A 17,518-nucleotide genomic window follows, 5' to 3' on the forward strand; every position below is an offset into this window, starting at 1 on the left:
TTTGGGGCTGTACAGTATGATTTGCTATCACCAGCAATTTCTAAGCTCCTTGATCATCCTTGTAAATAATAATTGAAGAGCTGGTTTCCCAGACTTTCATCAATTTATCTGTGCTACTTCCCTATCCATTTTCTTCCTGCTCTCTACTGTTAGGCAGTTCCGGGAACCTGCTAATGGTCAGCTGCATTTTCTATAAAGGAGGAGCATTGTGTCAGTGAGAGGCTTTTTTAAAGAGAGGGTGGTGTATAACTGAGTAATGTTGCACATTTGCCATTTTTCTATGCACAAACTTAGAGCGAAAAGGTTGATGATGGAAAATGGCTTCCAATACATTGCCTGTAATAGTACTTGAAATCAGAATGCAGTCACAGGAAAATGAACTTTGTGTATCAACATCTGGGGCACTGCTAGCCTGTGCAAAGATGTTTGAACTAGAAGATCATATCCTGAAGTCTTTTCTTCTCAAGCTATTATGCTGCATTTTCTGCCTTCTAACTTGCTGGGCGAAAGTGTTCATTTTCTGGTGGCAGGGCTGTTTAGAAGCAGTATGATATGGCTCATGAATTTTAATCTGGTTTCAAAGATTTTGATTTTACGACAGATTGTTATGAAATCTTGCCATAAAGACTAATATAATGAATTTGTAATGAGAAAACATTTAGCAAACCAGAACCATGTTATAATATGTGGAAGATATGAATTTCCCAGAGTGGGGCAGAGTGGACCAATAGCTGCTACTTAGTACCAAACCCAAGAAGCATAGAGAGGGGAAATCCAGTTAAGGGGAAATCCAGAAAATACACTATATTTAACTTTATTTAAGAAAAAAGTACAATTTCATATAGTGAAGGCAATCAAGTGCTTAAAAGGGCTTTGGTCTGTCATAAATGGCACCTGTCATGGAGAGTGCCATTTGAGTATCTTGGTGTCTTCTAAGGAGTACAAAGTAGGGACCTTGAGAAGGAAGAGAAGAAAAGCCAGGTCCTAGTACTGTCATATTCAAAGAAATGCTCCAACAATTACCAGTAGTTTCATCTGATTGAAGATCTCCCTCTCTCTCCCTCTCTCCCCCCCCCTCTCTCTCTCCCTCCCTCCCTCCCTCTCTCTCTCACACACACACACAGAGAGAGAGAGAGAGATGAATGACTTGGATTAAGAGATAGAAAGAATGGTTATCATTTTTAAAGTAGTACACAATTAAATAGGATAATTAATACCATATAAGAGAGGAGTCAAATTCACAACAGTTTGATAATTATAAAAGTGAGATGAAAATAACAGAATTTTTCATTTAGAAAACTGAAGTCCAAACTACAGGTATAGATTGGAGGATATCTGGCTTGGAAATAATATTTGTGAAAAGTGTTATGGAATAGTAAGCAACTGATTCAAAATAAATGTGAGCCAGTGGTATGATATATCTGCAAAAAAGACAAGTCACGAAGTGTAATTTTTAAAATATGAGAAGAGATCGTTGTCTTTGATCAGGCATCACCTCAAGGGCTGTGTTTGTTCTGGACATCATACTCAAAAGATTGAGAAAATATGAGGTATATTGAGAAAAAAAAAGCCACAAGAATGCTCTGAGGATTAGAAAGTAAATCCTATGAAAAAAAAAAAAATCTGAAGGAGCTGATATATTTAGCCATGAGAAAAACAAGCGAGGTGGGACATGACCCTACTCTTCAAATATATTAAAGTTGCTCAATAGAAAATCAAGATTTGTTCTTTCTCATCCCAGAGTATACAATATGAAGTGAACAATTAGAACTGCAGAAAGAATCTGATGCTTTAATTATTCATTAATTTATTTTTTCCCTTTTTAAAATAAATCACTCAAGGCAGTGACCTAATACTCCTTTCTCATTCTGTTTTCCCTAAAACAGCAATGAGCCCTGAGGGGGGTTGGGCTGAGAGACATTGACTAGCAGCTGCATTTGCCCATCATGTATTCTGAGTATTATCTGCATGTTAGACTGCAGATTCTTTTTGTTCTTCCTACAAATCATGGTTGACTCTACCTGGCTTAATCCCTGCAGTTTTCTTGGCAATATTTCAGAAGTGGTTTGCTACTGCATTGTTCTTAGGGCTGAGAAAGACAGACTGGTCCAAAGACAACCAGCTGACTTTCATGCCCAAGACAAAACTAGAAACCATAATATTAGGAACAGGAAAAAATTCTTTCCAACAATAAGAACAGTTCAGATATTGAAGCAGAAAGTTGGTAGATGCTCCTTCACTGAATATGTTCCAGTATTTGTCCAGGATAACTTGATTCAGATCCTTGCCTCAAATGGAACCTTGTATTTTGATAAGTTAAATTTTGTAACTACAGTATTATTCTTTTTTTATTAATATGTTTATCTCCCAAGGGAAAAATAACAAATGATCTTCTAAGATTCTTTTCTCCAATCTGTGTGTGTGAAACAGCCCGAGGGTGGGGGGGATTTTGGAGTTTGGAAATTTGAATGACAAAATGCATTATATCAGCCTGAATTATAATATGGAAGTTGAAATTGGTGATTGAGTATAGAATTATAGAATAGAATACTTGACTGCAGTGCCTGTGAGAGGGATCTAGGAGTCCTAGTAGACAACCACTTAAGTATGAGCCAGCAGTGTACTGCAGCTATCAAAAAAGCCAATGCAGTCCTAGATTGCATCAATAGAAGCACAGTATCAAGATCACATGAAGTACTGCTTTATATTGCTTTGGTAAGACCACATTTGGAATACTCTATACAGATTTAGTTGCCACAATATAGAAAATATAGTGAGGCTCTAGAAAGAGTGCAAAGAAGAGTAACAAGGATGATTAGGAGGCCAGACGCTAAAACATATGATGAAAGGTACAGGAACTGGGTATGTCTAGAAGGGGCTAGGATAATGTTATAGAAGTTTTCTAATATTTGAGGAGCTGTCACAAAGAAGAGGGTGTCAATGTATTCTCCAAAGCACCTGAGACCGAGGCAAGAAGTAACAGATAGAAACTTAATGTCTAACCTCCAGAAATTATGGTTGCTCCATCACTTGAGTTTTTTAAAAAGAGAATAAACAGCCATTTAGGAGCTGTGGTGGTACACTGATTAGAATGCAATATTGCAGGCTACTTCTGCTGATTGCTAACTGCTGGCAGTTTGAGTCTCACTGACTCAAGGTTGACTAAGCCTTCCATCCTTCCTAGGTCTGTAAAATGAGGACCCAGATTGTTGGGGGCAATAGGATGACTCTGTAAACTGCTTAGGGCTGTACATAAATCTAAGTGTTGTTGTTATCTGGAATGATATAGGGTCTCCTACTTGAACAGAGATTGGACTGTAGAAGACTTTGAGGGTCCCTTCCAACTTTGTTATTCTGTTAATCATGTTCATTATAATTTGAAAGTTTTAGAAAACAAAGTGTGTGGGCAGGGAACTCTAGCCACCTGTTTTCTTCTTTAGGACAAATAGAAATGTAAAGGCACATGTGGACATCAAGTGAGAAAAATCTAAGCATTTTGGCCTGTTGAATGTTGCCTATTATTTAAAAGCTGTTTAATGCATGCATTTTGTTCTATGTAGCACTATCATTGTAATTAAATTATGGGCAAAACATTGATAGGCTGTCAAGGCTTTTAATAAAGCAATTAGTTTCCTGGATCAGAGAAAATTTTCATCCTGCATAGTGTTCTGCTACCAATAGTAGCTTGTGAGAATGCACTAATAGACTTGCAAATGTGGGGGAAAGCTTGCTTTTCTCCTTGCATTTTGGGTTCTTGGATTTTAAGCAGAAAGGTTCAGGACACAATTTTGCAGCGTGGTGTTTATCTTCTATATATACTACTGTGTTCTTTTGTAATATGTTTTTCTAGACTATACAAATGCACTCTTTAAATAACTAAATAAATATGCAAATGCATGCATATGTACATACTCCGACTGTTCTGTTAGAATGACTGATCTATTATTCATTCTTTCTTCCTTCACTTTTTTTCAGAGTTATATACATGGAAGCAGTCAGGCACAGTTTGTTGCAGAGTCCCATATTATTCTCCTTCTGAGTATCCTTTAGATGTTGATGACAGAAGCTAGCAAGACTTGGTCAGAATCCAGAGTTAAACGGAATTATACTATGGTATCGGTCATTGAAGTATTTAACAGGTATCAAATTCACTTTGTATTGAATGTACGTTTAACTTAGTACCCTTTATTTTTGCTGCTTTATTCCTATAGAAAGTCAAGCTTGGTTTAGTTTACTGTTACTACATAACTTTTCCCTTTTTTCAGTTCTAATGCTGTACTGGGGATTGTAGCCTTTACAACTCTGAGAATTAGCTCATAATGGCAGAGTCTTCAATTAAGTGATATGAATAACTTTGATTAATTGGTAAAATCTGTCAGTACCAAGTAAAAACAGATTCACATCCTGTACATAATGTTAAAATGTGGAAGTAGGTCTCAAAATACGTGTCACTTACACACACAGAAACACACACATACACGGATGATCTTGCAGTCAGGCGCCTAACCCCATGCATCTAATATATATGTGTGTGTGTGTGTGTGTGTGTGTGTGTATAAAACTTTGTCTTCTCCTGGTTTTGTGATCGTGTTCATATTCAACATTAGTAATATAAATTTCAGAAATTAAGAATTGTTATAACTTTGTATATATGTCTTTCTAGATATGTGCACATGTATGTTGAGTTTATTTATTTTATTTTTACATTAATGAATTAATGTTTTCCACCCTGACAAGTTGGAAATACCCCATAATGAAGAGAATGGCCGTTATTGAAATGAACCTGATCATCCTAAACAGTTTTCTGCAAGAGTTCCAGCTTTTTTGGGACCAAAGGCCACAATTGGTCTTCAGATGGAGAGGGTGGGGATTGCATTACAGACAAGGGTAGAACAGGAAAAAAATACAAGTATTTAATTTAATAGTAAAAATGTAATTTAATATATTGAATTATTATATGTTTTGATTGATCCATGTTTTGTCCTTTAAATTTAGCCCACAACTTTAGGGAAGATCTTTCAAGCCGTAGTTTTTTTTAATTAGGGACCACAATTTATTATTAATGTTAATGATTGTATGCTGAGGATTGTATTCCAGGCAAAGGACAATCGGAAAAATAGGATCAAATTTAAATAAATAATATAAAAGAATGCAAATGACCAGCTGTCTGCAAGGAGTATAAATCCTTCCATTCTCCACCATCCAGTCAGAGCTGAAGAAGCTTCTTGGATGAGAAGTGAAATGTCTTCAAAGAAAAAACCAAAAAGTCCAGTTGCCTCTTGAAAAAAAATCTTTGCGCCAACCATGACCTGGATGATTCAGAATCTCCACTGACATCAACTTTAAAATTCCATATATCTAGAAATCAATTTACTGAGGCTCTTTTCTTTCTGAACTTGGCACTTCAACCCCATAGCTGTCTAGTTCAACGGTCGCCAACTGGTGGACCATGAGAAAATTTTGGTGGGCCGCAGAGAAATCTCACCACCAGAGCACCCCCCAAAGCAATTAATCCAGGCTGCTCAGGAACACAAGGCTGCACCACCCACATGGCCTACGGGAACCCTCCCCGCCCACTCACTCCTTACCCGGCAAACTTTCCTGCTAAATTTCTATTTTTCCTTTTTCCGACCATCAGGTGTTCTGCTGTGAAGGAGATTTAGATTAGCTAGGAAGCAGGAAATGGTTGGATTTCTTGCTTTCTAGATAGTCTTTAGATCTTCGGCTCTGCTTTTAAGTACAGCCGAACCTTCCTTAGGACTGAAGGTTTCCTTGCAAGCAAATTCAGTGCATACTCACGGCAAGCAAATTTAAGAGACTGAGCTAACCGATGGCAGATAGATAGATCACTGAATGATTCTGTGAGTAACTCAATCTGCCTGCTTTGCCTGATTTTGGATAAAAGTTGTTCTTTTTTATAAAAAAAATTCAATATTTACATACATGGTGTGTTGTGAGTTAATTTTATGAGTTTGCTTGCAAGCAAATTTTATGTGACAGACTGAGCTAGCCAGGCAGATAGATAGATTTCTGAATGAATCTGTGATTCTGTGACCAACTCAATCTGCCTGCCTGATTTGCCTGATTTTGGGTAAAAGTTGCTCTTTTTTTATAAAAAATTCAATATTTATATAAATATTTATAATATTTACATAGAAGCCATGCCCAACCAGTCACATGACCACTAAGCCACACCCACAAATTAGGCCATGCCCACAGAACCAGTTAGTGGTCCCTGGGATCTAAAATTATGAGTTTGGTGGTCCCTGAGGTCCAAAAGGTTGGCAACCCTTGGTCTAGCTTATGCTTATTCAATAATTTTGAATAAGTATGCTTATTCAAAATAAAGTTTCTAATCAAATTCTTGATAGAACAAATAACATTACAAAGCACCTTAATCCATCTTTCAGAAACAATCCTTTAAAGTCTTTTCAATAGTTAGTAGGGTTGTTTTATTAAAATTTGGAATTCATTGGTGTTTCCTAGACAATGTCAGTTTACATGCAGTTTGGACAAAATGGTTTCTATTAGCCTTTTTATACTAGCAATAATATTAACTGTCCCATTAATGCTTTCTGATATATTTTTTTAAAAAATCACAATTATATCAAGCAATATAACCAAACAATCCTATTTATCTTTCCTGTAGAGTTTACAGAACATTGTACAAAATAATACAAATTTAAGAATAAGAAAGCTCCGTGATGAACATACTAAAGACTGGTTATTTAGATAACATAAGCTTGCATTTAATTTGATTAAATAGATATGAGCTCAAAGTGCTTACATTTTGCTGAATTTTACTGTAAAATGAACAGCAAGGCTGTTATCTGTGTCACTAATGCAATGCATATTTCATATGTTGCTTATTGAATATTCCAAATATGCATTTGCTAAATCTTAAACAGCATTCAATAAATCAGTTAAGTGCACTTGGATGCATTGTCCAAAGAAACAGTTTCTACTGGTGTCTGTGCAACGTCAGTGCTTGAAGAACAGAAGTGTTTCTGTTTCTGTTAAGTTTATTATCATAAGAAAAGCTTTGCTACACTGTTAAATTCATATCTAATCTAGTCTCCAAATTATAAATCTGGTCAACCAGATTCTTCTGCAAATTTTATTAATATGGTAAGAAAGATACTTGTTCTCTAAGCAACCAGCAGTCAGAGGCATACTGAACCTTTAATAATTATCATAACGTAAAAGATTGCAGATAAATAATTGCTTTAAATATTTTTTCCCATTTGGAAAGGTTGGTTCTTTGGAACAAGTATTTTCTGTAGCAGTAGAAAGATTTTCAACTTTATTTCAACTTTATATAAAGTTTTCAACTTTATTAAAACCAGAGTCAAAACATTTGGCTTGACTGTTTATAGTCTTTACACAATCCTATTTATAGTCAGACAGACAACATTTCCTTCTCCTCCCTTTGTAAGGCTACTAAGAAAATCATTTTTATAAAAGCTGAATTGGTACTTTTTTTATTAACAGCCTTGATAACTTTAGGGCAAAATGATGAAGTAATAGAATCAGAGGCTTGCTTATTTATTTATTACCTAGCAGAGAGGATCCAGGCAATAGATAAGCACAAGCTGGGCCTTCTTCAGGTAATAGGAAACAGGTTTCAGTTCTACCCATAGACAGATTTTTATTAATGAATTGATTTAAGCTTAAAGCTCAATTTAACCTTTTGTTTATTACAGTTTGAAATAAACGTTAATCGTGTTTACATGGAAAAGGAATATGTATTTTGATATGTTTATGTATGTGCGTATATATACACACACACACACATTCACACATATATACAATACACATACGCACACACAAACACAGATACAACCAGGTTTTTGAGGAGATGGATAGCTTTCCATAATGAGACGGAAGATATTAGAAGAAAATAACTTTTCCTCTGTGAAACATCATATCCTTCCTGACTGGAACTAAATATGAGAAAAGCTGACTTTGAAGTGAGTTTTTTAAGGAGAATGTTGTCTGGTATAAATACAGTATGCTTCTGACACTTGTTTATGTTATGTTCCTGTTAAGAGCCAGCAGATTGGATACCCACACAACTATATCCAAAAGTAGCTGGCCACTCAACCACTATAGCACCACCAACAGAGGCTGTGAAAAATATAACACTATTTTGTAAAAAAAAAAACCTCAGAAACAACCAACAGACTATTCAGTGGTGGGATTCAAATTTTTTTACTACAGGTTCTATGGGCGTGGCTTGGTGGGCGTGGCAGGGGAACGATACTGTAAAATCTCCAGTCAGAGGTGGTATTTGCCAGTTCTCCGAACTACTCAAAATTTCCGCTAACCGTTCTCCAGAACTAGTCAGAACCTGCTGAATACTACTTCTGAAATTATTGCAATCACAGGGCATCACTATAGCACACAACCTAGCTAAACTCCTCCAAATGAAAGGTCTGTAAGGAAGCAACCATGCTCAAGGAAAACCAAGGATTCCACAATTCAACCCTGAGTTGCATATATTTCTCTTCTATTAGAGCAGGGATGTCAAACTTGTGGCATAATGGTGGCGTCACATGACATATCGCAACTTTTTCCCCTTCACTAAAATGGGCATGGGCATGGCCAGATAGCCAGCGTGTGATGCCTCTGGTCCATGGGTTGCGAGTTTGACAGCTCTGTATTAGAGTCTTTTAGATTGTATGCCTGAAAAGATAAATGATAATGGAAATGATGATGTAATACATTCTAGAAATCTTTTCAGTTGAAAAGCAAGATAAAAAGAAATGATGCCATCTTATTATGTACTTCAATGGCTTTGCTGCAAAACAGTCTGAAATGTTATGGTATTTCAATTGCAGGGTATAATGATGAAATGCACCAACCCAATGTGAACTCTTTTGGAACAGCTGAAATCCTCAGAGAAAAAAACAAGGGAGCTATTGTTCCTTATACATAAATGCTGGGCAAGGATTTTTCAATGGCAGCCACAAATAGGTGTGAACGTTTAAGTCAACTGTGTAATACCATGTAAAGGTAGCAGGTGAATCATTTAACTTCACTTGCTTCTGAATTCCCTTTGTTTTCTTAGCAACATGCCCTAGGTAATTCTGGGTATTGCTGATATTCAAAAAGACAGTCTCAAAGCATGTTGTTGTAAACTCATAGGAATTCTGTCTTTTCTATCCCTCTTCTGTCCCTCCTGCTATTTCCAACCAGCATCTCTTTGCAGTATTGTCTTGCATGTCTTGTTGATTTCAAAGGAAATCCAAGGCAATTTTATTAAATAATATTCATTTAGTGGGCTATAAAGCTGATTTAAGGCTCAAGAAACCAGTTTTCAGTTGCACATTGGCATTTTGAAAGGCAGGCTTTCCAAAATGTAAGTTCTTTTCCCACCAATGATAATCTCCCACCCATTATCTCTGTATATGGAGCACCTAAGGACATATATTTTCAAAGCAGAGGTTAGAAACTCACATCGGATGCACTTTGGGAATTGTCTTTAAGTTTGGATTACTTTAAATCTGTCACTTTTAACAGCTGCGTCTTGCTGTTTTTTCTCAACATCTGTTTTCATTTATCTTCAATAAGTAAAGCTTTGTTTTTCCTTCCTAGAAGCAACAATAGCTTGTTATCAGGTGCAATGGAGAATGAAGCTTTATGTACTGTAAACATATTTGTCACTAGCTCAGTTGAATTATCATTGCCTGGAGGTGCTGTATATAATTTCCCACAAATAATAGTTTGTAGATTTAGGCAGACTTAGATCAATATTTTGGGTGCTCTGCATGGGGTTTGCTGCTTCTTTTTAAGAAAGCCATTAATAAATCATCCCTGAAGTGAGATGCATTTGAGAAAAGTTTAATGACTAAATACAACAAAATTGACTGACTGAATAGAAAATCAGAATTAAATAGCCTTAAACTAAACAGTTTTCTTTTCTTATGAAATAATTTTATTTCTTTGATATTCACTTGCTCTTGAGATTTCTAGGAAAGGTGGATGAGTGGGTGAATTTATACAATCCATGGGCAGGAATTCTGTGGCTGGTTATCCTTGCAAAGATTTATTGGTGGTGTGTTTGCAAGATTTAGATTGCCATCAGTTAGCACTGTCTTGGTGTATTTCATATCTTCAATATTAGCTTTACAGGACAGAGATTTCTTTGCTTTAAATCTCTGTGGGAAATGACGCAGAATCTACTTTAACTCTTTGGGGCACTGCATTTAGTTAAAGAAGTCAACATCTCCTGACTATAAAGAATACTTTGGATTTTAAGAGAGGAAATAGCATGAGAGGTGCTTCAGAATTTAAACAAGAAAATCTCATGTTGGAAGGTATTGCCTAGAGAAATAATACTTTAGATAGAAAACTAAAATATAGTAATTGGATTTCACTATGGGTAACAAACATGTCCAGTAAAGTCCAATTTTAGTTTTTTTTTTTAAATAGGAAAGAGAATTCCCACAGTGTTCCATCATGGAGATTGTAATGACATTGAAAGATATGTTGCTTTGTTCAAATGCCAAGTTTTGGGTTTAAATGTGGCAGCTTATAAGTGTGTGTGTGTGTTTGTGTGTGTAGCTGGTGACAAACCAAAAACTTGGCTGTCCAATCTCTTCTTAAAAACTCCCAATAAGGTTTTTAGATATAATGCAACTCTGCAACCATTCTTGATATGGTTTAGCTTCTAGTCCCCTAATAATCTTTGTTGCTTTTCTCTGCACTCTTTCTAGAGTCTCAACGTCTTTTTTAAATTGTAGTGACCAAAACTGTATACAGTGTTCCAAGTGTGGTCTTACCAAGGTTAGTAAAGTAGTACTAACACTTTACATTATCTTGATTCTGTCCCTCTGTTAATGCAGCCTTGGACTGTGTTGGTGGCTGCAGCACACTGCTGGCTGATATTTAAGTAGTCGTCCACTAGAACTTCTAAATCCCTCTCATAGTTACTACTGTTGAATCAGATGCCATCTATTTTATATATGTTTGCTTTTTCCTGCCCATGTATAAAATCTTACGTTTCTCACCATTTAATTTCACTTTGTTAGACAACCTTGTGCTCAAGTCTGTCAATAACTTTCTGCATCTTGAGCCTCTTTTCGGGAATGTTGGCTATTTCCGCCAGCTTGGTATCATCTGCAAATTTGATGAATTCTCCTTCTGTCCCTTCATCTAAATAGTTTATGATGATATTGAATTCTAGATACCTCAGTGCATACTTCCCTCCAAGTAGATGCAGTTCTATCGCTTATCAATTTCATTAATTATGTTTGCAGATTCATTGTTTGATTATTACTGGTTAATTTTTATAAGAATTTCTCTATATAAATATCTCTGACAATGCAAAATATATTAAGTGAATGATCAGGAATTCAAATCTGAAAACACTTTCAAATATCCAGAGATTGAGATTCCTAAAAACTTGGGCTGATTATTTTATTTGAATATTAAACAATTAATTATTAAGACAGATAAATAAAAAGAGTGGTCAAAATTAAAATGTCATAGCTTGGTAATATAGTGGCAGTAAAAATGTCTACTTTCTCATTTCTTTTAGCTTTTCTAAATAGTGTGTTTGTCTATGTGTCTCAGTAAACAGCAGAAAATAAATAAGTATACCTTGAATATTTCTACTTATGTTAATCTAGATCTGATCTTAAAGAAAACCCTCAAAATTTCCCTCCCTAAATCTAAAAATAATCAGAAAATCCTATTTTCCAGGCAAATAGCTTGTCAGTTATCATCCAAGGAACAAAAACAAGGCAAAATACTTATAAATTGGTCATCTAGACTTTTGCAAGAAAAATACTTTAATCCTGTAGCATTCCCACTACTAACACAGTACAGTTCCTTGGAGAGTAGCTGAGCAGTCCACAAAACACATTGATGTTTTATGTACTTCCTTGCCTGTCATAGTGTGGCTATTGATTTGATGAAATCAGTCAGGCAGCCAAGAAGCTCTCTGAAGTTTTCTTTTATTCTTTTACTGAATTGTACAATTGATCTTCTGCCCTCTCCTTCTCAGAGGCCATCTTCAAAGCCATTCCATTCTTCATTATCTTTGCATAAAGTAAAAACACCTGAAAATATTTATATTTATTTATATTCATTTTGAGCCACTAGTTTATGTAAAACAAATGGAAACCAAGTCATATTCTTTGCTTGAAGAAAGAAAACAAGGTGAAAGTATTATGGCAGATAAAGGGAGAGATGATTAAATAAGCATGAGTGAACACAGAGAACAATATAACTGCTGAAGTTTGAGCCAATGGCTCCCCAAAATGAAAGTTCCTGGTTTCATATACAATTAAAAGCACATTAAATTGAATGTCCTTTAGTCATATTTTTAAAAAGGTAAAAGGTTTCTCTTGACACTTGTGTCCAGCTCCAGAGGGTAATGCTCATGTTCCTTTCCAAAACAAGCGAGCCAGCATTATATAAAGACGCTGTTACCTTCCCACCAAGGTGGTACCTATTTATCTATTTGCATGTTTTTGAACTGCTTGCAGATCTTCAAACCAACCATACAAAGATTTTTAAATGAAATTGTGCATGTATGTCCTTCACACAATACTCTATATTCTGTAAGAGACTACTTGTATAGGGCTACAGTATGTCATCCAGTAAATGTTTGGAAACTTCCTCTCAATCATAAGACACAGCAGGAAAATTTGGGCAGTCAACTGACAAAGCAGGAAATAAAGCAAGGTGACTAAACCAGTTAATAAACTAATAAGAATAAAACAATGTTCTTTTATAGAAATCCATAAGTTTTGATGATTGTGTTTTTGTTTGGATTTTTGCAGACTGTCAGCCTCAATTTATTTCTTTTTTCAGAGGACAAATCAATGTTTTATCATCTCTGGTCAACAAACCTAGACAGCTGGGCGGGTGATGTTTGTGTTTAAAGTGTAATTGTGTATCTGTGTCTCAATTTTTATTATGGTTTCTCATTTTCAAGCTTTTCAGAACCTATTTTCTCCAACCAGTTTGATTGGCACCTTTCTAAGCAGCCCAGGTGTTATCTGGCTGAAAAGGAAAGATCTGAAAATCAGTGGTCTGTCATCCAGTCAGCTGTAGTTCCATGTTATGCTTGTTGTGACTGGAATGGATTGAAATGGGTTTTTAAATCTTTACCTTCACGGATATGATGGTTTTAGCAAGACTGTTCATTCTCTGCAGCAGAGATCATTTGAAGTAGTCCAGCATTATAAGAACTTTCTTTGATGAGTTCTTCTAAAAACAATGTGAGTATTCTTTTTGAGTAAGAATCGTGGTGGTTGAAATTCACATTGGAATTATGCACTCCAATTATTTTTAAAGGCAGCCTGATTATCACTGAAATTATGTACTCAAGGCTGCAATCCATACTGCTTTAATTCCTCTAAATAATGTATTCTTGCACAAGATGTAGTTTTGACCTTAATAGTTTTTCAAAATCATTCAGAACTTTTAAATATTTCTTTTCTGTTTGATGATGAAAATAAGATTTTAACAAATATACGATTGGCTGAAATACCATGTCAAAGAGACAATGAAGAAATACCATGTCAAAGAGACAATGAAGAAAGTGTAACAGAGTCTATAGAATAAGTGTGGGATTTTCAAATGTAATATATAGATATATGCAAGCGCAACTATATAGTAATAGCAATAGCAGTTAGAGTTATATACTGCTCCACAGTACTTTACAGCACACTCAGCAATATATAAATTCCACTGTATTGCCCCCAACAGTCTGGGTCCTCATTTTACTGATCTTGGAAGGATGGAAGGAGGAGTCAATCATGAGTCACTCAGGAGCAAACTTCTGACTGTGGGCAGATATATACAATATCACATTCTAACCACTGCACCATTATGGCCATATATGTCGGAATGAAGAAGAGGTACAAAATAATACAACGCAAATAAGGAAGACTTGGAAAAAATGATTTGGAAAATCAAGAACAAAAGTGAAAAAGTAGGATTGAGTCTTAACATCAGGAAAAGAAAGATGACGACTGCAGATGGACATGAGATGTTTAAAATCAACAAGGAGGAAATTGAATTAGTTCAACAATGATGATGGCAGTTCCATTCCTGAAATCAAACGCAGGATAACCTTAGGACACACTACAATGGTTAACATGAATAAGATCTAGAAAAGCAAAGATGTTGATATAAATACAGTAAGCAGGTTAGTTAGAGCATTAGTCTTCCCTAATGATGTGAGAGTTGGCCACAAAGTATGGCTGATCAAAGAATAATTGATGCTTTTGAACGATGTTGTTGACATACATTATTGCGTATATCCTGGACAGCCAGAATAATCAACAGATGCTAAATCATATAAAACCAACACATCACTAGAAACTATAATAATAAGACTATGTTTGATTTACTTTAGCCCATGTCATGTGTGTGAATTCATTGAAGAAGTCAGTGATGATGTTAGTGGAACAAAAAGAAGGGGCAAGCAAAGAACACCCTGGCTTGATAACATCAAATATGATATAAAGATGAACACCCATTAACTGAAAGAAGCTATGCTTGACAAGGTAGCATGCAATGCACTTGCCTATAAAGTCGCCAAGAGTCAAGACACAACTGAATGGTTAAAACAATAATTTTATATGGCAAAAATGGAAACTTCTTTCAAGATTTGTATTTAAATCTGGATCTTGTTGGAGGAGATGCCTTGAAGATTTGAGGACAGAAACATAATTTTAATAAGGCTTTAAAATATAGATTTGGACTCTCTTTTTATTTGTTTGATACCACCCCTGGAAGAGGAAGGGGGAATTTTGGCTTGCTTGGATTTATTGAGGATTGTGGATTTTGGGATTGTTTTACCTTTCTCTCGGAATATTTGGTTGGTGTAAGAAGAAAGAGGAATAAAGAAAAGAAAAGATTTATTTATAATGGCTTTCCCTTTTGAAGACCTGAGGGATGAATATGAGCAAACAAAAGCAGCCTGCAAAGATGGTATGGAAAAAGCTTTTCTATTTCTAGAAATGGCGCTGGTCAATTACCAACAGACAATGAAACAGATGGAAACAGAAGAACAACAACAAGGAAAAGACGAAGACGCCATCTTTATTGAATCCCAAAACTTATCTAAGGAAGAAGGAAGGAAGAGAGCAAGGAAAATGAAGGACTTAAGATCTACTAAAAACATTTGAGAAAGAGAAAAATATGATGCAAAGTAAATATAATGATAGCAAACAAGAGAAAAAGGGAACACAACAGAGAAGGGATCCCAGCAAGGCAGAGGTTAGAAGAAGAAGGGGGTAGGAAGATTTGGTGGGGGAAGAAAGAAAGGGGAAAGGCGGAGAAAAGCCTCAAAGTTTTAAAATTGGATGGGAGAAGAGGAATTTTTTTAGGGACAAAGGATGAAATATAAACTTCTGTAAGAAAGATTCTGCTAGGTACAGAAGATGGTATTGTAACATTTATATTTGAAATAGTAAATTAGAATGGTTTAAGATTTAATAAGAAATTAAAATGTTGAAGTCTTTAATAATGATTGATTTTTAAAATGTAATAAAATATTGAAGGAAAGGAGGATACAATGTATTTAAACATTTTTGGTGGATAGAATGTACCAAGCAGAACCGAATTGGGTATTTGTTATGTTGAATGTTAATTTTACTAACTTAGGGGGCGGATAGAAAGGCATCATACTCTGATTAGTGATTTCAGGAGAAATTCTTTTTATTATAAGAAGAGATAGAGGGATAATGAATGGGCAAAAGATATAAATATAATGATTTAATTAAGATGGATTAAATAAGATAGAATTGTGAAGAGTGATATGTGCTGCCCATGCAAAGAGAGGTAACTGGGGCCAAGGTACTTTACTAAAAGATTTTTTTATGTTTGTTTGTGTTTGTTTCTGTTTTATGGATTTGTTTGTTGTTGAAATTTTTAATAAAACTTGTTTTAAAAAAAAAAAAGATTTGTATTTACAGCCAGAGAGAGGAACATAAGAAAAAGATATCTCATTTTTAGATAAAGACAAATTGCAAAAGTTACAAATTATCATTTATTTACCACATTAGAATTATATACAAGGAAAAAAGATTCTATACTGGTAACAAACTCAGTCTTGCAGTTGGTAATGCCAGCTGCTCAGCTAATACCACCAGTTGGCAGAAGTGCTGGAAGCTGTAGTTTAATGGTATTGAAAGTATGTTTCCTGCTTCTGGCTTAGTCCAATACCCACTAATGCAGCAAATTCACTGTTGTTTCAAGTGGCTATCCATTTTCTGTTTCAAATCTCTTAGCAGACAGTCATTTACCATACCCCCAGGAAGTTTCTCCTTATGCCTGGTCAGGTTTTTTTTCCCCTTGGATTTAAAACTTACTGAAGAAAAAAAAAGGGCAACATTGCTAGCCCATCAACTATTTGAAAATGGCATGTTATTACCTTATCTCTTTACCCTCATCTGAATATACCTTTTCTTCATGTGCCCATATATTTATAGAATAAAGCTTAGAGGCATATTCTTTTAAATATAATTGTTTTCTCTCATTTGTTTATTTAAACATTGTGTGGTACTAAGAAGCATGTATAGAGCAGTAGATAATTCATCAGCCAACTCCTAAGGAGTGTGTAACCCAAAGGTCATTGTTGTCACAGTAATTGAAGAACTTGAGTCAAATATGGTGGCTTAAAATATTTGGTTATAAATATCCAGTCCATTTACCCAAGGAGACTAGTATGGTACCTAGTTTCAAAACCAGGTTGTCCTCTGTCATTCAAATCTACAATTGCTGCAGTGTTCATCCTCTAAATCCGTTTTTCATTCCATAATTTAATTTTGACCTCCAAAATTAAGATGGATGAACTGAATAGCTGCACAGGAACCAACACATCATTCAGACTACATACTTGATAAAGGGCACTTTGGAATTTTCAGAAATATATCTGAAGTAAAACACCATTCAGAAACAAGTCATAAGGCACAGCAATCTATGTTCAGCACATAGCAGGAAGGTAATCAAAAGTACCCTGATTGGAAATTAAAGTGTTCCAGTTAATATTGAAATGTACTTATTTTTTAGTCTTGGCTAAGTAATGAGATGTTTGTTGTGTGGTGCTATTTGGTGGTTTTTATAAAGATGGAAATTGCTTGTTAGCCTGCATCAGATCAGAAAATTTCAATATATTTTAGGCTTGGATGGGCAACCTGTGACCCTCCAGTATTAATGATCTGTAACTCTAAGCATTCCTTATTCCTGGAAGGAGTTGTGCAGAAACATCTGAAGGGCCATGGGTTCTAATCGCTTGAGTTGCAGTTAGAATTATTAAGGAATTTAATCCATATGTCTATATTTTAATGAACATCAGTTGGGATGCAAAGCACTTGTAATGCTCTATACTGAAAAAAATCAGATTCTACATACTTCAACTGAAATAATCTTTTTCCATAAAGAATGGTGGGTTTTTTCTGCTGTTAACATTTACTATAATACATGAAGAAAATCCTTTACAGCTTTGTTTTGGAACCAGTGGTTTTATAGTTTGCTCTGTAAAATGCCATTTTCT

The 17,518-nt window shown here is 35.2% G+C and overlaps 1 protein-coding gene across 5 annotated transcripts in view; it reads left to right on the top strand.

Moving 5' to 3' along the window:
* TUSC3 (tumor suppressor candidate 3) overlaps positions 1 to 17,518 on the top strand; it is a 136,556-nt gene that overhangs the window by 102,487 nt on the left and 16,551 nt on the right. For 4 of the 5 annotated variants that reach the window (XM_026667091.2, XM_026667089.2, XM_087963194.1 and 1 more), the window contains exon 7: positions 3,976 to 4,039. In XM_026667091.2, the coding sequence (XP_026522876.1) occupies positions 3,976 to 4,039 (64 nt within the window). Of the gene's footprint in view, positions 1 to 3,975; positions 4,140 to 8,840; positions 13,371 to 17,518 lie in introns of those variants that run through there. The other variant, XR_015749243.1, reaches the window with a different exon arrangement.

Source organism: Notechis scutatus, chromosome 4 (assembly GCF_049901735.1).
Source record: "Notechis scutatus isolate UNSWTSFEM ecotype Mainland chromosome 4, rNotScu1.2, whole genome shotgun sequence".
NCBI classification, from domain to species: domain Eukaryota; kingdom Metazoa; phylum Chordata; class Lepidosauria; order Squamata; family Elapidae; genus Notechis; species Notechis scutatus.